This window comes from Ursus maritimus, unplaced genomic scaffold (genome assembly GCF_017311325.1).
Source record: "Ursus maritimus isolate PB19 unplaced genomic scaffold, ASM1731132v1 scaffold_2, whole genome shotgun sequence".
NCBI classification, from domain to species: domain Eukaryota; kingdom Metazoa; phylum Chordata; class Mammalia; order Carnivora; family Ursidae; genus Ursus; species Ursus maritimus.
In genome coordinates, this window is record NW_024424452.1 from 74,399,293 (window position 1) to 74,426,042 (window position 26,750).

At 44.4% G+C, this 26,750-nt stretch overlaps 1 protein-coding gene across 4 annotated transcripts in view; it reads right to left on the reverse strand.

The window, feature by feature from the left end:
* The window catches only part of SCYL3 (SCY1 like pseudokinase 3), a 39,123-nt gene that overhangs the window by 6,997 nt on the left and 5,376 nt on the right, over positions 1-26,750 (reverse strand). For 3 of the 4 annotated variants that reach the window (XM_040636198.1, XM_008695930.2, XM_040636196.1), the window contains exons 2-10: positions 26,434-26,650; positions 17,147-17,332; positions 15,284-15,397; positions 13,346-13,402; positions 12,056-12,158; positions 10,813-10,924; positions 9,298-9,375; positions 7,215-7,354; positions 5,725-5,909 (exon numbers count right to left, since the gene is read on the reverse strand). In XM_040636198.1, the coding sequence (XP_040492132.1) occupies positions 5,725-5,909; positions 7,215-7,354; positions 9,298-9,375; positions 10,813-10,924; positions 12,056-12,158; positions 13,346-13,402; positions 15,284-15,397; positions 17,147-17,332; positions 26,434-26,598 (1,140 nt within the window). In that variant the 5' untranslated portion in view covers positions 26,599-26,650. The remainder of the gene's footprint in view (positions 1-5,724; positions 5,910-7,214; positions 7,355-9,297; positions 9,376-10,812; positions 10,925-12,055; positions 12,159-13,345; positions 13,403-15,283; positions 15,398-17,146; positions 17,333-26,433; positions 26,651-26,750) is intronic. The other variant, XM_040636197.1, reaches the window with a different exon arrangement.

Genomic DNA, 26,750 nt, shown 5'->3' on the forward strand with positions numbered 1-26,750 from the left:
AACTCTGCAGGCCAGGGGAAGCGGCATGATATATAAAATCCTGAAAGGACAAAAACTGCAACCAAGAATACTCTACCCACCAAGGTTATCTTTCAGAATAGTAGGGGAGAGAGTTTCCCAGACAAAAGTTAAAGGGTTTCATCACTACTAAACTGGCCCTATAAGAAACACTAAAAGGAATTCTTTGAGACGAAAGACAAGGACATAATCCACAGTAAAATTATGAAAGGAAAAAATTTCACATATTTTACATCTTGTTTTGTGTGTTCCTTGACTGACTTTTTGGGGATCATAGTTGATTTTACTTCTTTTGTGTTTTAACCTCTGTATTGGCTCTAAAAGTGATTAATCTGCTTTTCGCTATGTGACCTTGTATACATGAAAAGTTGAGGGGGGAGTAAAAATTAAGTTCAAACACGTTCTAAAGAAAGCACTGAAGTGACCACTAACTTAATATAGACTGTGGTACATGTAAGATTTTATATATGAACCTACTGGTAGCCACAAATCGAAGACCTGTAATAGATGCAGAAAAAGTAAAAGGGAAACGAATCCAAGCACAACACTAGAAAACGACCAAACCACAACAGAAGAGAGCAAGAGAACAAAGAACAGGGCAGAACTATAAAAACAACCAGAAAACAGTTTTCAAAATGGCAGTGAGTACATATCTATCAATAATTACTTTACATGTGAATGGACTAACTGTTCCAATCAAAAGGTGCAGGGTGACTGAACAGATAAAAACAGGACCCCTCAATATGCTGCCTACAAGAGACTCACTCAGACCTCGAGACACACACAGACTGAAAGGGAAGGGACTGAAAAAAGATATTCCGTGCAAATGGAAGTGGAAAAAAAGCTGAGGTAGCAATGCTTTATATCAGACAAAATAGACTTTAAAACAAAGACTGCAGCAGGAGACAAAGAAGGGCACTACCTAATGGTAAGAGGATGTAACAATTATAGATATCTATACACCCACCACAGGAGCGCCTAAATACACAGAGCAAGTATTAACAGACACAGAGAAACGGACAGTAACAGTAACTGTAAGTGACCTGAACACCCCACCTACATCAATGGATAATCAGACATAAAATCAACAAGCAAACAGTGGCTTTGAATGACACACTAGACCAGACGGACCCAAAAGACATACAGAACACTCCCTCCAAAAAGAGCAGAATACACATTCTTTTCAGGAGCACACGGGACATTTTCCAGGATAGATCACATGTTAGGCCACAGAACGAGTCTCAATAAATTTAGAAGACTGAAACCATATCAAGTATCTTTTCCAACCACGATGGTATAAAACCAGAAATTACAAGAAGAAAACTGGGAAATTCACAAATACATACAGATTAAACATGCTACTTGAACAACTCATGGGTCAAAGAAGAAATCAAAGGAGAAAACAAAAAACCCTGTGAACATACCAAAATTTATGGGATGCAGCAAAAGTAGTTCTAAGAGGGGAATTCACTGTGATAAATGCCTACCTCAAGAAACAAAAAAAATCTCAAACATTAACTTTATACCTCAAAGAACTAGAAAAAAGAATACATGAAAAAAATAAATGAAATAGAAACTAAAAAGACAACAGAAAAAATTCAAAACTAAGAGCTGGTTCTTTGAAAAGATAAAACTGACAAATCTTAAGACACATCAAGAAAAAAGGAGGTCACAAAATCAGAAATGAAAGAGATGTTACAATTGATAGCACAGAAATACAAAGGATCATAAGAGACTACTATGAATAATTACATGCCAGCAAATTAGACAAACTAGAAGAAATGGATAAATTCCTAGAAACATACAAACCTACCAAGACTGAATCATGAAGGAACAGAAAATCTCAACAGGCTGATTATTAGTAAGGAGACGAAATAATCCCCAAACTCCCAACAAACAAAAGTCCAGGACCAGACAGTTTCACCAGTGAATTACACCAAACATTCAAAGACGAAATAATACCAAAGACTAACTGGAAAAGATATATGCACACCCATGCTTACTGCAACGTTATTTACAATAGCCAAGACATGGAACAACCTAAGTGTCCATCAAGACTCAACTGGTGAGAAAGCTGCAGCTCATATAAATACTACTCAGCCCTAACAAAAGATGAGACCACGCCATCTGAGACAACACGGATGGACCCAGAGGGGATTATGCCAAGTGAAATAAGTCAGACTAAGAAAGCCAAATACCATACAATTTCACTCATGAGTGGAATCTAAAAAACAAAACAGGGACGCCTGGGTGGCTCAGTTGGTTAAGCGTCTGCCTTCGGCTCAGGTCGCGATCTCAGGGTCCTGGGATCGAGCCCATCGGGCTCCATGCTCAGCAGAGTCTGCGAAAGTTTCTCTCTTCCTCTGCCCCTCCCCGTGCTTGCTCACTCGCTCTTTCTCAAGTAACTAAAAAAAATCTCAAAAAAAAGTCATGGGGATGTAATATATAGCATAGTGGCTATCACTAATATCACTGGACTGCATAAAGTTGCTAAGAACATAAATTCTTAAAAGTTCTCAGCAAAGAAAAAAGAATTTAGGAAACTATGTACGGTGACAGGTGCTAACAAGTCTTACTGTGGTGATCACTGCACAAGATATACAAATACTCAATCATGTGGTACACGTGACAATAGGTTATATGTAAATTATATCTCAACTAAAAAACCGTTTACGTGTTCATTCTCCTTATCTGTACGCACGTCACTGCAGGACCATCAGCACCGCCGAGTCGGGCAGTGTTCTACTGAGCACTGAGAACCACTCACCTACGCCCCTCTTATGTTCCCAGCCTCCGCCCCTCTTCCCAGCTTTACACACGCAAAAGGACAGGGCTTGGAAAACTGTCTTTATATCTAACGCACCTAACACCTGCCCCAAACTGAGCCAACTACGATCTCGTTCCAGCATTAACTGGAATGTGGAGAAACTGGTTACCTCTGTGGCTTGCTGAAATGAGGACAATAAACTTGGAAGCTACGGGAGCAACCATGTCTGGCCATATGCACATCACACAATGCAAGCTGGTCTTCGGAACGTCAGGAGTGGGACAGATAAAAAGAGAAAGGAAAGGAATGAAGATATGGCTGAGTCCCAGCTGCACTGGATTTCCATGTAAGGCGGCCAGACATCCTTTTATTAAAGTCTCTTTTTTGCTTTAGGCTCATTTAAATGGGTTTCAGTTACTTGCAACAAAAAAAAAACTAAACTAAGACAGTCACATGCAGGTCTCAGGAACAGCTTTGCTCTGAACCGGCAAAGACATGCGTGAGGAAGACGGTGTGCAAAGCACCTGCACCAGCCAGATACACGGCCGGGGTAACTGACCTCCTCCAGTGACGGCGGCTCGGTGTCATGGGTACCAGGAGTCCTGGATTCTGGCCCCGGCTCCTCTAGGAATTCTCATTATGACTTGACCCATCATTTAATTTTTCTGGTCTAGTTTCCTCATTTATTTAAGATCAGGATTTCCAACAAGACTCGATAAGATAATTATCAGGTCCAATGCTAACAAATCAGGCACTTTCTCAAAACAAAGCTGTACAAATAAACTAAAGTGTTTCTTTTGCAAATGATCAGAATTCCAACCATGAAGGTAATAATAAAATAAACCACCCAAACCACAAACCCAAGGTCATCCTCAAACCTCGCCTCCCTCATGAGAAGCTGAGTGCCTACCCTTCTACCCTTTATCTGTCCCTCTCCCATAACTACCGCCCCCACATCTTCCCCAGACTTTGCCTTCTCTTAGCTGGACTATTCCAATAGCTTCCCACCTCATCTCCCTTTCTACAGTCCATCTTCCACACTGTTAACAAAGTGAACTTTCTAGCACATAAATATTGGCCAAGCGGGGCACCTGGTGGCTCAGCCAGTCGAGCACCTGACTCTTGGCTTCGGCTCAGGTCATGATCTTGCAGTTGTGGGATCGAGCCCCACATCAGGTTCCACGTTCAGTGCGGAGTTTGCTTCGGATTCTTTCTCCCTGCCCCTCCCCACTTGTGCCCGCACTCTCTCTCTCACAAATAATAAAAATTTTTTAAAAAAACTGGCCAAGTTATTCCCCTATAGAGGAAAGCCTTTGTTGTCTTTCACACAGCGAATACTGACTCATTCTTTGAGCTCAGCTCAGTGCCAATTCGGAGACCTACGAGAACTCGATTTCAGAGGGAGAGTGCTCCATCTCTCTTCGACATTTTCAGACACACCTACATCAGGGTCAGTGACTGCTGCACATGGGAACATAACGTGCTATGTTGTGGTCACATGGCCCTAAAGCCAGCCCCTCCCCTCTGTGGTCCCCCAGTATCCATGTGCTTGTGTAAACCAACACCTAATGAACCTGGGCTGACCTGCACGACTCACTGGACCAGGAGACTGGAACAGAAGTGACACCATCCATTCCTAACCTGTGCCTCAGGAAGGCTGCTCTGGTGCCTCCGGAAGCCCTGGGTGGCCATGTAAGAAGCCCATCTATGCTGTTACAGATGTGACAAAGGGGGACAGAGGCCCTGACACATCCCAAGACTACATGGACAGGGAAGCCCAGCTAAGCCCAGCCTTTCAGCCATCCCCTCCGAGGTGCCAGGGGACTGCTCATCAGCTGACATCACGAGCAACAAAAGAATCCCCAAAATGAGCCTGCCAATCCAAAGAATTGTAAGACAAAAATGACTTGATTTAAGGCACTAAGTTTTGGGGGGAGGGTCTGTGACACAGCAACAGCTCCCTGAAAGCAAGGTGTTTTGTATCTCTATGGCCCCTGGACCTAAGCACAAGACCTGGCATAAAACCAGGCCTTAGGAATAATTTGCAAATAAATTAATCTCATAGGAAAACAAATTATTTGAAAGATACTACATGGCTGACAAAATCTTTTAAAACCTCGTACTGAGTTGAATACTGTCTCCTAAATATTCACGTCTACCCAAAATGTGACCTTAACGTGAGGTTGTACTGGGTTAGAGTGGGTCCTAAATCCAATGACTTGTGTCTTTTAGAAAAGCTAAGTGAAGACTCAGAGGGAAAAAGGCCACGTGACAACAGAGGCAGACTGGCATGACCCACAGTAACAAGCCAAGACCCATCAAGGACGGAAGGAGCTACCAGAAAGTGGGGAAGAAGGCAAGGAAGGCTTCTCCCCTAGAGCTTTCGGAGGAAGCATGGGCCCGCTGACACCGTGATTTCAGACTTCGGGCCTCCAGAACCCGGAGAGAATAGACTTCTATTGTTTGAAGCCAGGCAGTTTGTGGTCATTTGTTCTAGGAGTCCCAGCAAACCAGTACAGACCCGGAGCCCCCGAGCAGGTGAGTCGTTACGAGGTTCCCCAGCGGCTGACACGCAGGCTGGAAAGCACGGGTCGGAATCCTCTCACGCTCCTCTCAGTTACAACTGAATTACTTTACGATATTTAATTAGGGACACTTACAGTTTCCGTCACAAAGCATCCACAAAGGAGTCCTGCTCCTTTTCCCCAAAGAATTAGCGAACAGAATTGGTTTTCGCAGGCTAAGACCAAACGATGTTAGTGTAGCTGACGTGTTTGTGTGAGTGGAACGGGCATGCAACCTGGACTTCAGCCCTTTGTATTCCAGTAGCTTCGACACCCAGCTGCTGCCTCAGAGCCTCCGAAGCGAGGCTCTTCATGCGCCAGACCCCCGCATCAGCCGCGCCCGCCCGCCCAGCCCTCCTCGCCGACCCCCCTGACCTGCGGCAAGATGATCTTCTTCAGCTGCTCCTGAGTGAAGTGCCCCACGTAGGCCTCCAGGTGCGACAGCAGCACCATCCGCACGTGCTCCTCGTGCACCTCGAACAGCTGGAGCAGCACAGGGATCACCCGCGACTGGAACAGCGCCGGCGACAGCAGACAAGGGGCGTCTCCCCGGGCACTGTCTACCCCCCGGATCCGAGGCAGTTACGGGTGAAAAGGCAAACCGTCATTTCCGTGAAAGGAGCACAGAGGATAATTTACACACCGAGCCCAGGACTGGACATGCATTCCAAGGACTCTTCTAAATCCTTATGCCCCACTCAAAGGAAACCTTTTGGGTTGACCCGAATTACTCAAGGCTCAATTATCTTAAATACATTCTACCTCACAGAAACATATTTTAGATTCTCTATCAGACTTCGTCAGCAACAAAGAAAGCTCATATTTTAATAGACTCCTGAATCAGTAACTTTGTACACGTTTCTGTTTAATCAACGAGGGATTTCATATACTAGATCAGATCAATACGGCTGCTTCAAAAACCAGAAAGTGGTTTTTATCTGCAAAACCAGGAGGTGTTCAATGTCACAATGGGACTTGATGCTGGCTGGTCCTCCCTACCGGCTAGTTATGGCAGTGGTTATGAGAGACGCCCCCCATAATCATTTGGGGACTTTAACAGATGTATCGATATAGTCCTGCCCTGGCTCTGGCCCACGACCCGTGGAAACAGGCACATTTGTAAAAAGCTCCCCCAGATGATTCAGAGGCACACCCCACTCTACGATCTACTGAATAAGAGAATGACAGAGCTATGAAGACAAAGCTCAGGGAAAGAAGGATATAAGGAGACTCTATGGTGTAGAAGCGTTACTATAATGCTGCTGTGCTGGATGGAGATCTTTTAAGAAAATAAATTCTGAAAGCTGAATTCCACCAGACATGCAATTCTACAGAACTATGTTAATGCTATATCGTCTAACCCGATGTGTTACCATCTGCAGGGCTCATGAAGTTACAGTATCACAATAATAACCTCATTTTACATGCAGAAAAAACGGAAGTTCCAAGTAGGAGAGCGATCTCCATGTTTTTCAACCTTTCCACTCAAAATACAAAATAAATGGGTTGCTCAGAAGGCACAGGCCTAACTGCATGTGCAGAAGTCCCGTGAGGATGGGTGCCTTACCCTAGAGCTCCACGTGCGTGTCCTATTCTATTCCTGTGCACGTGCGTGCGGGTGTGCGTGTGTGCGTGAGGATTTTTTCCAATACGCTACCTTCCACAGTACATCTGACTCTCCAGGAGATGCTCTTATTTACCCAGTGGGCTCTGGTACCCAGGTTTGAGTCAAAATGATCCCCTCAGGGGCCAGTCATTGTTAAGAGACATAGCTCACTACACCAGCAGTCATCGCACTCGGCTCAGATAAGGACTAATAATGCCCAAACTCCTTACCGACCAATAATCCTTTGAACAAAATTCACCTTTTTTGGGGCCGAGCAGATGAGGAAGAAAACTCTTAACCGCTACCGGCTCTGCAAACACCAACTGATTAAGCAGCAGAGGCACCAACCGTGAGGCTATTAACTCCTCTGACAAGCAGCTGACTCTGTCCAGCAGGAACCTGAGGGCAAACAAGGAGAGCCTGGGAACCTGTGCGGGACACAGTATCCGAGCACACACCGCCCTCCCCGACTTCCGTCACACTGAGGCACTGTGACCTGTGGCCCGGGAAGGCGGGCTGGGGGTTCCAAGGCTTTTAGGAACAATGCCGAGGGTGTGAGACAAGGCTGCCAGCACAGACAAGCTCGGATCCGAGCTATGGAAGGTTCCAACACACTGCCCCTTATTTCCAGCACCAAGGTCCTTTTCCCAAATAAGCCAGAAGCTTCCTAGTCAATTAAAAAGACTTTCTTCAAATTTAAAAATGTCGGATATTAGATTATCTAGAGCTTCCACAATAAACAAAAATACAGGCTTTTGTTAGAAACTTCCTTAAGGAACACATGTACGCGCACTCCGTCAGGAACACACAGGTATCTGGGACCCCTGGCTGGCTCGGCTGCATAAGCAGCTGACTCTTGATTTCGGCTCAAGTCATGATCTCAGGGTCGTGAGACTGTTCCCGTTTGAGACTCTGCGCTCACGGGGTGTCTGCTTGGGATTCTCTCTCCCTCTGCCCCAACCCCTGCTCTCTCTCCCAAATAAGTAAATCTTAACAACAACAACAAAAAAAAGCCGACGACGCAGGCATCCACCGTGAGCCTGCCTCGGGAAACAGGCCACCGTGAACCAACAGGTCTACGTCGGGATCCACTCCCGCCTCCTCCCCAGGTCCCGGGGACACGAGCGCCTCCGCGTACTTCCGACGGCCCCCAGCCGCTGTCACCCCGCAGCCGCGACGGCACCCCGCTCTCTCCCCCGAGCCCTGCGCCCTCAGCCTCCGCACCTGCTCACAGCTCCTCCGTCCTACACACGTCCTTCCCGTCTCCACTCCTCTCCGGCTAGTCTGCTCTAACTTCTCAGGAGGTTTTACCCGGCGTCTACGTCTGAGCTCCCTGCGGCCTGGCGCCCTCCGCTCCTCCTCGGACGGGGCCGCCGGTGCTCCCCTGACTCCCCAGTGAACTGGGAGACCCCGACCTTTCCGAACGTGCCTCTGCCGGGAACACCAGGCTTCCGGGCGTTCTCCGAACCTCCCGTCCCCATCGCTGCTTAGTCCCACACGGTCGGGCGGCTGCCCCAGGGTTACAACGTGCACGCTCGTCTTCTCCACGCCTCCGCTTTCTCTGGGAAACGGCTGCGCACCCTAATCCTCACCGCTGGCTCCCCGGCCGCCGCCGTCTCCCCGGGGCCTCACAGCCCTCTGGCCAAATGCCCAGGCACATCGCCACCCGCAGCGCCCCACGCACTGGGCAGGGACACCCTGACCCCACGCTCCTCACGTTCCCAGCGCGCTGAGGCCTCTCCTCCAGAATGCTCTAATGCTCTCGGGGACCATCACTCAGGGCTGGCCAATGTGACGCCGGAAGTCCTTCTCACCGAAGCCTGCCACGGTCTGCCAACCCAGCCAACTCCCGTAAGAAAGCAATCCGTGCCCTCGATCCGCCTCGCGGGATTCCGCCGTTTCACAGCCCGCTTCCACGGCTTCGATGCCTGAAGGCCACTGCTTACCAACAGGGTCACCGGTCCTCACTGCCCCACCCGAGGGTGGCCACCTCTCACCCACCCCTGCCTTGGGTCACGCTCCACACGTAGTACGCCCTGCCTCTGCGCATTCGTTCACGCTGCCCAGAACGCCTCCTCTCTAACCACCGCCTCCCTCTCTCTGGGGTCTCAGGACGCCCCCTGCAAACTCTACCACCGTTTAAGGACTACCAGTCTGTATGTTTCCCCCACCAAAACCATCCGTCCATCCCAGGGCCTAGCAGAAAGCCAATACATAGGAAATATCTAATAAGCCTGGTCCGAGAAAGTAAACGTCTGACTCATCTCTCTAGGACACCTGAAGTGATTACACGGACTTAATCCAAGTTATTGAGTTTTAAGCCCTTCACTCTCTGAACTTACTTGAAAAATTCAGTTTTTTCCTCTTCACTCTTCAATGTTAAACTTTTCAAGAAATTCACAACTTCTAGAAAATCATTCCTAAATGCCAAAGAGAAAAAAAAATATGCAGGACAACAGATTAGAGAAGGCATGTTAAATATTGAAGCCATAACCACAGACCACACTATGCTAATATTCAAGCAAACATTCTCCCGTGCCACTTAGAAGACTATTAGAACTAAACAGCTCATGAGACAAATAATGCCATGAACCAGCCGGGGAGAACCCAGCATTTTAAGAACAACAAAGAGATCTGTGAAGAGGATACGCGCTTCAACGCACATGGTGTGCAAACAAACACCCACAAACCCGGTGGTCTGAGCAATTAGAGTCATCTGAGCTTTTGTTGCAAGAGGATGTGGTGAAATGAAGTCTCATCAAGTTGGCTCACACGTAACCATCAGATTTCAGGAAGACCAAGCTGGTATGGGTTTTGGCTTTCTCTCCCATCTCTGCTTAAAATACAATTCTTACTAAAGAACTCTTATCACACAGCAAGATGATCTACTTGCTGTAAAGGACTGTTCTTTGTAGAAATCTTATATCAAGGTAAATAAAATATTGGTATGAATTATCCAAAAGGACACAGAAATGCCCTTGGTTAAAAAGACTCTTATAATGGGAAAGGTTTTGAACAGTTTCTTTGAAATGTAAATGACAAAATCCTATTAACCAACAGTGAAACTACCCCTCTGCCCTGTTTAATAATATGGCCCCTATTCCTACCCTAGAGGTAATTCACCCCCTCCAAAGATAACGTTAGCTTTCCTTCCGCTCTGGTTTTTCTCGGGCTCTCCAACCGCAAACACGTGAGGCTCTTTAGTTTCAAAATGGACATAAGATCAATTTCGCTAATAAAAGTTGCGACTGTGAAATTAACCATTGGGCCGTGGAAATGAAAAGGAGGATACATAATTAAAACTGACCTTGAAGAGAGGTTCAAAAACATCTGAATCCAGCGACAGTATTACCATTCTACCGTGCCCTCCCTTTAAATCGACCTCTGTGCTCTTCTTCCATCACGTATTACTAAACCAAGAAGCCAATCTTCTGCCTGAAGAAAAATGAGCTCCCTTCCCCCGCAACAAGAAAAAATTTCAAAAATAACAAATTCTTAGCAACAACATGATGGCAATCGAGAGTTTCTCATTTCCCTGCCAACTGCAAACTGCTGGACACAGCCTCGCCTCTTCACCATCCCAAGTCCTAAGGGGACTGGCTATAACTTCTAGACTCAAGCCTTCACCACAGTTAAAGATTTCCCGAACTTCTTGTGATAAATCAGAGCCCAAGAGGCAATCCAATTTCTCCCTCTATTTTCCCATGTGGCCGTGAGTTAGCCTCTCCTGACCATGAACGGCAACCACAGAGGGGACCGCAGGACTGGGGCCCCCAAATCCCACGGCCAGAACGCCGTGTCCGAGAGCAGGCCGGCAGCGGGGCGCACAGCCAGCCGAGCCCGCCAGACGGCCTCACCTGAAGAAGTCATGGGACAGTAAGGTGCAGAGCGCTGGCCGGCATTTTGGAAGGGGGTTCAGCAAGGCTGAGTGCAAGGTCTGCTGAAAGCTGGAGAGAACGTCCGCTGAAACTGAAATCCAGAGCTACAGTTAGTTTCCAATGCCTTCTCCCTCCTTCCAGGACCTCTATAGCTGGAGACTGACGAGAGCAAAAACCAACCTGTAAAAGCCCAAACAAACAAAGCCCTGGCTGTTGCTAAACAGCTTCCTGCTCACCTGAAGCCAGACTCCCCAGCAGGTGTGGACAACTGATCTGCCAACACAGCCAGCCCGACTAGGTGGCAAGTGCGCGGGCCTTTCCCACCAGGGTTCCTCGTCCACAGAACACGAAAAGTTATCGGAATGACTGTATTTTCTAGTCTCCCAAGAACGGCAGGTAATTGCCACCAGTCCAGACACAGTGGGGTAGTAAGTTCATTCCCCACAAGGGAGGCCTCAAGGCCTTAAGGGTGTAATTCCCAAGTATTTTTAGGCCGAGGCCATTGCGAGTCAGCAGCTGAACGATGCCTGTAAGTTCAGAACGCTGCGGACGCCTGGCGTGAGAAACTTCATCCGAGCTGCCCAAAGCTCGGGCACAGTGGGATCCCGGGCAGCAAGGGGCCTCACACCCCCGTCCAGTCAGCAGCTGGGCACCCGAAAGCCTGGGGCGGCCGGAGCAGCGTGAAGCGGGCTCCAAGCGTGCCACTGGAGAGCTCAGAAGGGAAGAAAACCATGTGCTCGGTGGCCTGGGCTCTCCGGGACAACGAAGAAAAGGTAAGGAGTACATTGTATCAAGAAAAAACAAATCAAAAGGACTTGGAAAGAATAAAGAAATGCTAAGCTTGATTTAGATTACTAAAAAATGGTGAATCCTCCTCTTTCCTTCAGATTGTTCCCCGTCACTCAGTAACAGCGTTCATTTATGTGGCTGACTGATAAGGCACAGAGGCTTTAGACGAGAAGTACCAATACCACTAAGTATCACCAGCCCGGGATACTCCGAGCTGAATGTGGCTCCTACTTAAAATGCTTTTAACGCTGCAAAGTAACGGAGTCAGAGCTTCCTTCCTCACCGCTGTTAAGATCTGCCCCAGACAAGTTATTTGGTAGGCAACGGGCTCCTTAGGGTGACCAACGACTGCGGTCCTTTGAATCCACACAAAACAGGCTGTGAGTGACCTTCCTACTTATTCTGTGGATGTAGTAGTACAACTCCGACTCACCCTGTTCACTTAAGATTGGGAGCAAACTTTCCACCAATGTCCCAAACGCATAGGCGTCCCGGGCATGTCCGTGTGACTCGGGCAGGGTTGTGAATTCTGGAGACTGAAAGCAGGAAAGATCATGAAAACCGCAGAATCTGCCTTAGACACCAGATCTAAGTTTTCTCAGAAGCACTCTCCCACGTTTGCATTTATGATACTCCAAGGTGACCTCACAGTAACGTTCGCTAGCTTACAGGCTTCTCCGCTATGCGTGAATGGAATTTATCGAAGATTTAAAAATATCAAACAAGGGCAAAAAGAAAACAAAAGGCCTACATAGCACATATGTCTGTGGCTTTCAAAAATGTTTTTGACCGCAACCCAGATTTTAAAAATTTCTATTATTATTATTATTACTGTTAGTGGCAGTAATATACACACATATACGCAAATACACAGAATGGAAACAAAAGTTTCATAAAACAATACTTAGCGTTACTACCTATAGTACTTAATGATATTTTCTACTTGATTCTTTTTTCACAAAATGCTTGTCAGAACCTTTAACTTGATTTAAAACCCACGAATCAGTCTGAAAAACACTAGTACATAGACATAGTTCTGACTTGGATCAACAGGATTTATTTCAGGTCTTAGGTCTATACTCAAGTTTGTAGTTGGGTTTGTTATTTCCCGTAAATCACATTAAATTCGTCTTCGAGGATCACTGTTTACAGTAGTTATAAAAACAAATTTAGAGGGAGCAAATGCCTTCGTATTTACTGGTAAATACAATCCTTCTTCACCAGCAGCTGGTGGTGAAGGCAAGAAAAAAAAAAAACCAAACAGAATAGAAAGGTTCATCAACCTAGCAGGGAAATTTGTAGTGGAACCTTTGTCACACAAGATTACTAATGCCAATAATCACTTTTCCGTGTCTCGTGGAGTCCTACCTAATAACGGACAGGCTAATGAATGGCTTGGGGGAAGCACAGAAGGGCTGGGGTGTTGTTTCCCCAGCTCTTCGGGCTTCGAGCAAAATACAAAGACCATGAAATGGGTGTGAAGCACCAACCCTCTATCTTTACCAGCATCATAGTGTCCGTACCACCAAAAACGTAGGCGGACTGTCAAGAAAAAGGCTTCCTGCTGTGGTGATAAGATTAACCTGAGAAGCTGTCACCACCAAAGGCATTATGAGGCATCCACAACTTGGCCAAGAAAGAGGGGGCAGACACAATATTCTTTTAAGCTTCACACCCAGTTACACAAAGAAGCCTTCGTTACAGCTGAAGCATATCATCTTACCATCTCTTCAGGAGGGACAGATGCTGGGTCTCTGACTGACTGAATACTCTTCAGAAACTAGACAGAAATAAATTAAGGAAAATAATTCATAGGTGGGTTTGGTGAACCGATCTCTTACACCAAGTTACAGAAGCAACCAGCAATGGAAACAGCAGCAATGAACCCTTCACACCAATGCCACAGGTTAAATACACACATATGAAATCTTGCTAATTAAAAAACGTGAATACAGTACCTGGCACAGCACAAGGCTCAGAAGAGAAAACGGGAGTGCCCCCCCTTCAGCTGGGTAGGGCGCCCTCTGCTGTTCACAGGCACCTCTGCATCTCACTTCCTTACACTAGTAGTTAGGAATACGTCTTCCTCATCCTGCCTAGTTATTAGCAAATAGAAGGCTTTTCTAGCATAGAACAAATCTATCATTAATCTTCTAGCTGAATCAAGTCAATCTTAAGGCTCGCTGCCACGTGAGATATAAAAGTTGAGGACCTTACAAGCTAAGGAGATGACAACCACGGAACAGGGACATTCATTCACTGACTCAAAGATTATTAAAGAGCTTCTATGTCCTAAACACCACTTAAGGCACGAGAAATGCAAAAGGAATACGGTAAATTCCCTGCCCCCAGCCAGGTGTTCACAACCGAGAACGTAAGCTAAGAATTTCAGTGACGTGCTCAGTACCACAGAAGCACGGGAGGAGGGACGAATTTTGTTGGGTAGGGAATACCCAGGGGAGGCCCTCACAGAGAGACTAGAACTGAGGCTTCAGCTTCATCTTCCGTTCTCCAGAGAGCCCAGGGGAAGCCAGGCATCCCAGCAACAGAATGGCACACAAGGGAAGAAGAGGGTACGGGAGTACCGCCCCTGCGAGAACACGGGGGTGACCAGAGAGCAGCTCAGTAACTAGAAGTGATCTGTGAAACTGAGGGGAGGCTGGAGAAGAGCTTGTGGAGGGCCTTCTACGCCATGGCAAAGAATGTGGAACATCAGTCATGGGATGAATTATGTGCTGTTATACTAATTAGATGTAAGGTAAATTCTGAGAAGAAAGGGATTGACTGGGGCAGAAATAATCAGAGGAGCATCTCTGTGGTGGAAGTAGCATTTGAACTGGGCAAGAGCCCATGCAGGTGCACATTTAACATGGCCGACATGTGGCAGCCCCACGGGAGAACAGGGGAAACAAGACCGAGCCAGTAAGTCGGCGTGCCGCCACTTCAGCAGGGCTGCCATGATGGGACTGGTTTGGTTTTGTTCTGTTCTTCAGAAGGAGCAAGTCTAGTGGCATCGGGCAAAATGGCGAAAGCAAGAAGCAAAACAGAAGAGAAAGGTTCATTAACCTAGGAGGGAAATCTGTAGATCGTGGTCAGACAAAACCATTAAGAGGTAGAGAGGCAGCAACAGCAGCCCCCTGGGAGGAGTTAAGATGCATGGGTCCTAACTCTGGCTGTTAGGACACAGTGCGTGACTCTGGACAATGTGGACGGTTGTTGGTGAACACTTCCGGAGTACCTAATGCATGTCAGGCACCACTCTAGGTAGAGATGTAAAGATACATACAAGAGACTCTCACACCCTCGAGAAGTTCAAACACTGGTAAAGAAAACAGACAGACAGAGGTAATTTCAATATTAAACATAAGTGGTGTGATTAAGGACAGGGTACTAGAGGAGCAGAGGGGAGGAACATTTAATAAAAAATTTGACCGAGCCAGTGTACTTCTCAGTCTCGAGTTCCTCAGCTATCAAATAAGGGGACAATGAGAAATGAAGGCTGGGGCCCCCTGAAGAATAAACCCCTGCCGTTCTGTGAATGTGAGCACTGACGAAAACACCTAAGATCATCCTAACACCGGAGGAAAATCCCTAGGTAAGAACTACATACCAAAACGCTATCAAATTCTGAGTGACACAGAGGGCCCGCCCCCTGGCTTACCTCGGGTGTGGCCTGAGGAACTTTACAGACGGTTTCCATTCCTCCCAGCTTCCAGTGCCCATCTTCACTCACAAACACAGATGATAAGCAGACGTTGTTGTGTGTTAGGTGTCCCTGGAAAAAAAAAAAAACAGGAGGAGGCTGCCACTAGACTTTTTGAAGTAGGAGTTTTAAAAAACTAAATACTGAACACCAAAAAGAGATAATGGCAAGTCTTCTCACTCGTGGCATGATAAATGGAATGACAGACTGAATAAGTCTGCTTCAGCATCATGAGGTTGGAGAACAGGGAAGTGCAGTGGAAGGGCTTTTTCTTTGCTGCACATTCCTGCTTCCACAGGTGTCAGGAGAACCGAGGGTTCCTGAAACATGAGGTTACAAGTCTTTATAGCCTACATCCTTTGCTCCCATACGTTATTGTATTACTTTTTTCCTCTAAATTCTTTCTCCCCTACATTCTATCATGAACCCAGACCACTTCACCTTGAAATCTTATCAGCAGACATTAAAAAATCCTGCCTGAAGAAGAGGAAAATGGAATAAGGACCACCAGAAATACCTCACAGACCAAAGAAGTGCCAAAATTTAAAACTATAAAAAATAATACAAATAAATGAGAAGGAAGAAGAAAATGAGAACAGGATTGAAGTGTATGTTTTTTTCCCAAACCAGAAATCATTTCAGTGGACAAGTGCATTTTAACTATTCTACACATTAGATCAAGTATGTACAAATTTTGATAGGAAACACTCCAAGATACATATATTCTAAAGGAAGGTTCAGAATAGTATGTATGGAATTTTTGCATCTGAGAAAAAACAAAGGAGAATAAACACAGGCACATTTGGTTTATACGCACACCAACCATCTCTGGATGGATGATCACCATGGTTGCCTCTGGAGAGAGGGGAGGCGCTGGACTCAGGGTGGGGGGCTTACTCTTCCCTATCTGCACTCTCCCACTATCTAAGCTTCCTACCATGTGCGTGTACTTTCTCCAGCTAAGTGCTTCCTCCATGTGAAGCACTAATAATTCTTATTTATATGAATCTTAGACATACTTTTAAGAGGCGATAAATCCAAAGTGATATCTGGAATCTGTCTCCCATTAATAGAAAAAGTTAAAAACAAATACACTGAGATGAGTCAAATCCAAGTGTTTCTAACTTGTGACTGGGAATTTTTAAACTTGGAGGCCTGCCAAAGGCCTTAGTACTTCAGAATGTAAATTCCATTAAGAAATAGCTCAATAATACTGTCAAGAAATAGACCAGAAGTAAACATAGGCACTACACCCTTATCCCCTTAAAAGCAAACCTGACCACAGTGTTAAGAGGCTGTCTCTTGGGGCGCCTGGGTGGCTCAGTCGGTTAAGCATCTGCCTTTGGTTCAGGCCATGATCCTGGGGTTCTGGGATCGAGCCCCACTTCAGGATCCCTGCTCAGCAGGGAGTCTGCTTCTCCCTCTCTCAAGTGCTCCTCCCCCAACTTGTGCTCTCTCTCTCTCTCCCTCATGTTTAGATAAAAAAAAAAAAAAAAAAAAAAAAAAAGAGCCTGTCTCTCAGAAGCACCACGTACTCGAATGAGAAGGAGTGTGTAAAGCTCTGCCTTTTTCTAAGAAATGGTCGTTTCTTCCTTCAAAATCTAAAATGTAACAAAACTCCTGGAACCAAAGAGGAACCCTGGTCCACAGCAACATGAACGTTAAGGCTTCATCTCTGCCTTAAGAACAATAATACGAGCTGCGGGTACTTTTAGGTAAAGACTTCCCCCAAACCAGAGGAAGACGGTATAAACCGAAATAAAGTTCTATAAAAAACTGGGTCGGAGAAGCCCTTGCCCGCTCCACAAACCGCCTGTCCACTCTGTCGTGAAGGAAGATGAGAGCCAGCAGGATGTCGTAGAGCCCGGCGCAGACCTCTGCGGAGGACAGCGTCTCTAGAGCCACTTCCAGAGGCTGCACGCGCTCGGTGACGAGGTGAATCCCATCTGCCTCCACGGTGCAAGACAAAAACCGCAGCAAGCACGGGTGGCGGAGTGTCTTCAGATGCTTCGAAGATACAAACGGGAGCGCTGGTAGAGTTAATGACTCAGAACCAGACTAACGGTCGTTTCAGACACATCGCCGTCAGGGTCAGCAAATACGTACTTGCAACCAAGGTCCCTCGCAGCTCCCTACCTTCCTCACCTACCCCCCTAAAGTTTCAAAGAAGGCACAGGAGTATCTAGGACCTGTCCTGACGTCATTCACTTTACCAACATTTAAATAATCCTACAGAGACTTCGGGGTCCCTTGGGCAGTGTGAGCCTGAGGAGCCCGGGCCTCCCAAGGATCACTGCAATACACTCCGAACAAAGTACCGAAAACAATGACCTCGCAACTCGGCCAAGTAAACAAAAGCACGCAGATTATGCAGGGGAGTCAGAATTAGGAGAAGGGACACCCGCGGGAGTCCGTGTTCTGGTTTAGGGTTGGCCCTGCTCCCAGCTGAGTAGCTAAGCTGGCCCAAACTCTGACAGAGACCGGCCATCTTCCTGGCCGGAAGGAGGACAGAAAGGAGCCCTGACCAGGCTGAGTATGAGGATACCCCAGAGGGGAAAGAACTGGAGAAGGAGATGCTCTAGTTCTCTATTACAGTCACACGGGTCTCAGACTAACTCCTGAACCCAGCGTGGAAAAAACAAACAAAAAGCAAATGCTGAGAAACGAACTGAGGTTTGAACTACCACGCACAGGAAGGGTGGGAAGAGAGTAGTTAGAAAACTAGAAGCCTGAACCAAAGGGAAGTGACTGTCTGCTAAATCAAGAACATCAACAATCTCCAGAAGATTTTAACAGAACCAAGAGTTCATGCAACGTGCCGTTCCGAATGTCCAGGATGCAATCCAAAATGTTTTTAGTCAACAAAGAACCATAAACAAGTGAAAAGACAATCAACAAATACCAACCCCAAGATGGACCAGATACTAGAATTATCAGAATTCAAAGCAATTTAACCATTATAACCATTCTTCCCTAGAGGTAGAGGAGAACAGGAAATAAATAGAAAGAAGTTCTCAGCAGAGAAACAAATGTTATTTAAAATAAGTGGAAGTTTTAGGAAGGAAAAATAAAATATTAGAAACTAATCCAATGAATGGACTCAACAGCAGAATGCAGATGGCAGAGGCAAGTGTCGGGGAACCTGGCTATGTTAACCAATAGAAGAAGTTCTTTTTTACTTTTTTAAAAATGATCATAGCATCAAGAAACTGTGTGACAATAACAAAAGGTCTAACATATATAACTGGAGTCTCAAAAAAGAGAAGAAAAGAATTGGGGCATAAAAAAATGCAATGACTGAGAACATTCCAAGTTCAGCCAAATACTTAAGTTTACAGATTTAAGAAGTTCAATGAACACCAAACAGGATAAATCAAAGAAAAACACATCTATACACATTATCATCAAACTGGAGAAAATCAGATAAATAAAAAATCTCGTAGGCGGCTAGAGAAAAAAACCATATTATGTGGAGAGGAATGACAATTTGAATGATGCAGATTTCTCATCAGAAGACACAGAGGCCAGGGGCGCCTGGGTGGCACAGCAGTTGAGCTTCTGCCTTCGGCTCAGGGCGTGATCCCGGTGTTGTGGGATCGAGCCCACATCAGGCTCCTCCGCTATGAGCCTGCTTCTTCCTCTCCCACTCCCCCTGCCTGTGTTCCCTCTCTCGCTGGCTGTCTCTGTCTCTGTCGAATAAATAAATAAAAAATCTTTAAAAAAAAAAAAAAAAAAAAGAAGAAGACACAGAGGCCAAAAGACAAAGGGAACACCTTGAAAGCACTGGCAGAAAAAAACAGTATCAACCCTGAATTATGTAGCAAAAATATCCTTCGGGAAACAAAAGTAAAATGCAGGCATTTTTGATCATGGAAAACAGAAGAGTTACTGCCAGAAGACCTGCTCTACAAAAAAAGATTAAGAAGTTCAAGCTGAAGAGGAAATGACAGCAAAGGGTAACACGGCTCCCCAGAAATGCAGGAAGAACAGCAGAAATGATAAAATATCAGGACTGATTTGAAGGCTACATTTTTACCTCTTATTTAAAATATGTATGACTGTTTAGAGCAGATGCCACAACACTGCTGGGTGAGGTTTTCAATGTGTGTGTACGGTGACTCCGGAACAACACAGGTTTACATGGTGTGTCCACGTCTATGCAGATTTTTTTTTCAATAAATACTGCACAGCACTGTAAATGGATTTTCCTTATGACCTTCCTAACAACATTTTCTTCACCCTACCTGACTGTAAAAATACAGTATATAATACATATCACACAAGATGTATTAACCAACTGTTTACATTATCTGCAAGTCTTCCAGTCAACAGCAGGTTATTAGTAGTTAAGTTTTGGGGAAGTCAACACTTACGCACAAATTTCTGATGGTGCGGGGAATCAGTACCCCTAACTCCAGTGTCAGGGGTTAACTGTGTATCTGTGTGTGTGTACAGTTGATATGTACGCAGCAAAAGGACAGTAGGGCTGGGGGCTGGAGACATCTATCTGATCCCAAGGTTTCTACATTTTATATGACTGGTACAGTACTAACCACAGACAGACGATTAAGAGCTAGTTCTAAAACTGAAATCATTAGTGCAACCATTAAAAAATATATAAAGAAACGTAGCTGAAAAATCAAGAAAAAATGAAATACTAAGAGCTATTTAAATAAAGCAAAAAAGGAAAAGGGGAACAGAAGGACAAAATCCAAAAGGGGGCAAATAGAAGACAAATAACGAATAATAAAATTCAACATTAATAATTACATGAAATGTTAACGATCTAAACACTCCAATTAAGAGCAGATAAAAGAGGAAGACCCAACAATATGCTGACTATGAGACTTACTTTAAAAATACAGAGATAGGTAAGTGGATAGAAACTGAATGGACAGAAAAGGATATACCATTAAGACAGGAAGCATAAGAAGGCTAGAGTGGATGTATTCTTATCAGAGAAAATATACTTCAAGACAGAGAGTATTGCAAGAGATCAAATGGGACATTTCTTAAAGAATAAAAGGACAATTTATTAAAAAGACATCACAACTATGAAGGTGTAAGCTCCTAATAGCCGAGCCTCAAAATACACACGAAGCAAAAATGAAAGGGAGAAACAATTCCACGATTCCAGGATCATGGTCGGAGATTTTCAAACTCTTCTCTTAGCAATCAACAGAACTCGCAAAACTAAACAATCAAGAAAAATAAATGAAAGCACAGGAAACCTGATCACACTGACATTTAGAAAATACTAGACCCAGTGACTGCAGAACACATGCTCTTTACAAATCCAGGAGAGAGTCCCAGAAACTCCATGCTGGGCCATAAAATCATTTTAAATGGATGAGTACTTTAGACTATTTTTGTTGATCTCGTTTTCTTACTTTTTATCTATCAAGCACTTAATTTCCTTAAAAATATTTCACCATCTTTAAAATTGTTATCATTTTATTAATCTAGAAAAGTTAGCCCTAAACATTTTTATTTGCGCACTTCACACCAGTACAAACATTAGTAGCTCATATTATGTATCTGATAATACACATTTCGTTTATATATATAAATAAAATACAAATACCATAAAATACTTTTTATAGAACGTACTGAAAGAAAAGATTAAAAGTAAATTTAAACAGACATTCTTGATTTTCTCCCCCAAACCGCAACGAATCACGTTGCGCAATCCCGAGTTATGGATTCTACCGTGGTTTTACCTAACAGACAAGTTCGAAGTGACATCAGGTTTCATTTTCACAAATAAGCATTTAGTATGGAACATTCCAAAATAACCGTCTTGGAAGAATATGAGATCTCGTAACAGCATGGGTACAAGTTTTCTATCAGTTGCTTCAAACTTGTCTATTAGGTAAAACCACACGAGCGTCTTCTGAGGAGATGGATTTGTCTAGTGTCTTTTCTTAAAATAATCTCAAACTTTGACAACTCTAGGAATAGCTCCAATAGGATTTTTTGTTTGTTCTTAAGTAGAAATCTGTTAATTCTTTAGCAACTATGAATTATTGATCTGTACATATGCCTTTAAAATAACCCATACATATGCATATAAATACAGCAAAGACCCAGAGGCGCCTTGAGTTGCGCTAGTGAGCTGGCTGAAGGACTATGGGTAAGTGGAGAGAACTTCTTGCAAGTGTCTTCTGAGCTATGGTTTCTGAATAAAATTATGCAGCCTCTTTCATATTTTTGCATTTTAAGAATCATTTCAAATAATTTGCAAAACAAAAATTAAATACTTTTTAACTTTTCACTTTTGTCTGTTGAAGAAAAAATATTCATTCAGCTTTTATTTCTTAAGGCTCTAAATATTTTCCTTAAGTTTTATGTGCCTTCTTTCATTCCTCTAATACTCAGGGCAGACTAGTAAATCAGGAGAAATACTACGTGGTTGAGTACTGGCATGGAAATATATAGTCAGTAAATTTCACCCCATCAATAAATGAAATAATAAATTTCATTCATTTTTAACCCTACATTCCCAGCAGCAATCTTGGTCCACAGTGACTTGTTTGGGTAATAAAGAAAGAAGGGAAGGAATAACTCATTGCATGATTCTGACCAAGGCACTTAGCAGCAACAACCTCATTTGTCTCTCCTCTTCAGCACGCACAGTATTTTGCCTAAATTGCGCACACAGATTCACAGGAAAGTAAGCAGTTAATCAAACAGAAACATTTCTTGATTCAAGCTTCTGTTGCTTCAAAGAACAGAGGGAGTGACGAGATACACCTGCTAAGTGTAAGTAGATTTTCTCACTGAACATCAACCAAAGAGATAAATGACTCTTGTTCTGGTGGGGAAAGGGGACTTTGTGGAAGGAGTGCCTTGGAAGTATCTGTCCCAGGGGTACCTGGGTGGCTCAGTCAGTTAAGCGTCTGCCTTCAGCTCAGGTCATGGTCCCGGGGTGCTGGGATCGAGTCCTGCATCGGACTCCCTGCTCAGCAGGGGATCTGCTTCTCCCTCTGCCCCTCACCCTGCTCTCGTGCTCTCTCTCACCCTCTCTCTCTCTCTCTCAAATAAATAAAATCTTAAAAAAGAAAAGAGAAGAGGAAAAGGAAAAGGAAAGAAAAGAAAAGAAAAGAAAAGAAAAGAAAAGAAAAGAAAAGAAAAGAAAAGAAAAAAGAAAAGAGAAGAGAAGTATCCGTCCCAAAGTTACGGAATCCCCGTTACACCCATGCACTGCTCCAGCGCTGGCCTTTGAAAGAGGATTCTGAGTAAGGACTTTTATTTATCATAAAAAATGAGTAGCACTGGATAGTCTGCCCATATTGATACTTATCCATGACCACACAGAGATGTTAAGGGTGAAAGTCAAGTCCCGAATATGAAGTCTTTCTACTTTTCAGGAATGCGTTATGACTCAGCTATAGCAGAGTAATTCAAGCCTTAGGGGCTTAGCTTTTCATTACCCATTCTGCCTGGGTTTGCTCTTTCACTTTGAGAACCACACAACATAGTCATTATTTAGCTCAAACTCACTTGCAAGGTTTTAGACAGGAAGCAAGCCATAATTTCACCCTGTTGAAGAAATATGACAAAATAACCAAGATGCCTCAAGAGCAAGAAGTTTCAGGGAGAAATATTCTTCCTTCTTCCCTTAAGATGCACACCTGAGACAATGATGGGAGTACACTGTCTCTAAATGCCAACACCTAGAGGTTAGATGAGAAACGAGGAACAAAGTGCAGGAAGGGAAAGGGAGAAAGGATCCTATGTCGGAAAGCTGGCATTTGAAATGCTGAGGGAATATCCCCAGGCAAGTGAGAATGTGGGTCTGGAGCTCAGACAAGAGGTTTCGGCAGATACTTCTCTTGGGGTAGGAAGGCCAGATGGTCGTAATCACCAGATGGGAAAGGAGAACGTGAAGTCNGGGGGGGGGGGCGGCTGGGAAGGGGCCTGCGCCCTCTGGACACGCCCAATACACCTGAGGGATGGGGGAGGGGGTACTTTTGAAGCTCTGAGTGGATAATGCTCAGGAGCCTTATGAAAGAACCAGATTTTCAATATATGGGGAAGGAAATATTTTTTTAAAAAGCTGACAACATAGGGAAGTTGATTTACTGGAATAAGGGCCGTAAGTGGCACAGAAGAGGCCTAAGGGGGACAGGAACAAAAAGAACATGTCGACAGAAGGGAGAGCGGTAGAGCATTCCGCAAGCGATCAATGCAAGCAGTCGTCTCTTCTACTTCTCACCACCACACAAGGTGCATTCTCAAAAATGCTGCCCAACTTTCCAGAAAGCAGCCTGAATCCACCATGAGGAAGCGCATACCTCTCCCAAGGCCTGTGCATGGCATCCACATACGTATTCCTGGGGCCACTGTGGCTGCCCTGGTGGCACGAAGACAGTCAGGAATCCTTCTATGTGTGTCCTTACCGTGACGCCCTAACGAAGCACTCAGATGGCAGCAAGCCACAGGACCCAAATTCTGATTTAGGAGTTACCATTCCTTATTCACTATCCATTAGAAATGAGTCATAACCACCAGTGAGAAAATTATACTATTATAGCTAATGAATTCAAGATAAAATGAGGTCTGATGGACTCGAAGAATTTCTAATACTGTTCTGTGGCCAAAGGTTATGCCTGCGTATTCCAGAGGTCACAGGGCACTGTGACTGTTGTTTTTTACTTCTTGATAACACTAGAGGAAGAGCACACTCACGACCTAACAATATTTGCAAGGAAAACACTGTATATCTTCTTGCAGTGGTCACTAAAACTATCAGAGGGAGGCCTGCGAGCTGCACTCCAGAGAAAGTGAGGCGAGCTGACTATATTGTCTCCGTGTTTCGGTATCCAGGAAAATCAAGATCCTAAAACCTGACGAAACGTGACACCTTGTTTCAAGTGCTGCGATCTAAATCCAAACTCCTTATCGTTTTGTTGCCATTTCAAATTCCTCAGATTCATGTGTCAGGTATTCAAAGTCACAGAACGGCCCGTAAAACGTAAGAGACAAGTAAAAACTACTGGAAAAGACTCAGCCAGGATTTAGGAGAGTATGTACTAAGAGGGGAAGAATGTTCCCTCTCAAGCTGTGAAATTCCTCCAGCCCAGAAGTCCTCAAACATTGACAGTGGATCTTTTTTTCCTTTATAAACTTTATGATGTGGGGACCTGGGTGGCTCAGTTGGTTAATCACCTGACTCTTGATCACAGCTCAGGTCTTGACCTCAGGGTCGTGAGATCAAGCCCCGTGCTGGGCTCCATACTGGGCATGGAGCCTACTTAAAAAATAAACAAAAATGTTATGATCTGGGTTGTTCAGCTTTCTTGGTACATACACCATAAAGAGTAATATAATGTTAAAAAATCTTATGGTCTTATTAAAAAAAAACTAAAAAAAGATGGTAAATCTCTGTATTTCACTAGTAATAATCATCCTAATCACCCTATTTTTTACTTATAAAAATCCCATTAAATGAAAATAGCAAGAAGTATGTCAGATATGAATTGCATATAAGAATGAGACAGTGAAGCAAAGGATTTTATCTTTTACAAAATCACAATAAAAAGTATTAACAGTTCCTGGATGGGATGGAAAAGACAAAAACACGGTCCTACCAAAAAGTGAAATTACTTAGCAATGAAACAGCCAGCTATCTTTTTTTACCACAATTAATAGAAAATGCATCCCAAGGGGAACATTTTCCTTAGGCACCATCTTTTAACCGTTAACTTCATGCCTGATCAAAGACATAACATCAAATACTGAACTGATGTGACAAATAAAATGCCGAAATTGTATTACTAATATAGATATATATATTAAAACCCTTTATAATCATTAAAAAAGGTAAAAGCCATTTAGAAAGACCTATGAAATAGATATCCATGTCTCCTACTTCTTGCACGAAGGGACTCACAGTAATACAGATCCTAATTTTAACAAAACAAAGCTCTAAGTCCAGCTGAAAACAGTGTGCCTGCCATTAACACTGAACAGCCACAACTCTGTTTTTCCTCCAGAACCTTCCTGAAGATAATCTGAATGGCTCAATAGCCAAGGAAATACTAACTAATACCTTTGTTTTCTCTAATTCAAAATGACACTTAGGGCTGTTTTACCGAATTATATTCCAAGGTATAATCATGTTGTCTGATAAGAGGCCAGGGTCCCCTGACGGTGCCCTTCCAGGAGCAGCAGCCAGAAGGTGCAAGCCGAGAGGACCTCTTCCCTGAAGAGGAAACTGAAGCCTGTAAAAGTGAATGACCTGACTAAGGTTCCTCAGCAAGAACGAGAGCCCAAGCCCAACGTTCTTTCTGGGGCGTCCGGGGGCGTCCAGCCCAACACTCCGGCTCAACAATCTTTCTGGGGACCTCACAGTACCTCGGGAAAAGAAAAAAAAACAGTAGTCACAGTTCCTAAAATATTTTATTTCTAGGTCCATCATCAATATACTAATGGTGAGCACAGCATATTGTATAGAGAAGTTGAATCGCTACGTTGTACACCTGAAATTAATGTAACATTGTCAACTATACTCAAATTTAAAAACTAAAATACAAACATTAGGATGTTAAAAATTAAAATAAATAAAAATAAATTTCACAAATTAAAAAATAAACTTACCAAAATGTCGACACTTAGAGATTTTTGCTAAGCTAGACTACCTACCTTTACCTTATAGTAGCCACGTAAAATTACGTTCCAAACTTTCTCACTAAAAAAATATGATGCTAAAAGCTATCGCACCGAGTTTTATGAAGCTTTTTGGCCATACCTGTGGTACCCGACCGCGTCACGCAAATTGGGAGATTATCGCACGAAGTAAGGAGAACCATGTTCTTAAAGGATATGAATAAAAACACTATTCCTTATGACCTTCTTCCTTTGACCTTTTGTAATTTCAATTTCATGTTTTTTAATAGAAAACGAGGGGCGCCTGGGTGGCACAGCGGTTAAGCGTCTGCCTTCGGCTCAGGGCGTGATCCCGGCGTTATGGGATCGAGCCCCACATCAGGCTCCTCTGCNTCATTATTCTTTGAAAAAAAAAAAAAAAAATTTTAAAAAAAAAAAAAAAAAAAAAAACGAGACGGCAGAAAGCACTAACTGTAAGTCGTCACGCGTCACGGTACCTTGGCAGCTTTGTTAACTTTGTCTTCGTTTTCGCGCTTATACACGAAGATGGAAGCGCGTCTGCCATCTTGCAGAACCGCGGGGTAAACGGCAAGTCCAGAGGGTAAGGTGAAAGGGGGCTCCTTCAGCGTGTAGCTCTTCAAAGCACTGCTCTCTGATCCCATCCCTCATGCGGTGAGGCAGTGCTGCCGCGCTCCTCCACAGAGCCAAGCCGAGCTGAAAGGAAACAGAAAACGTCGGCCAACATGAGTCTGTCTGCGACAGGGACCGGAGATCCCAGGGACCCAGCCCCCGCCACCCAAACGCACTCGTTTCT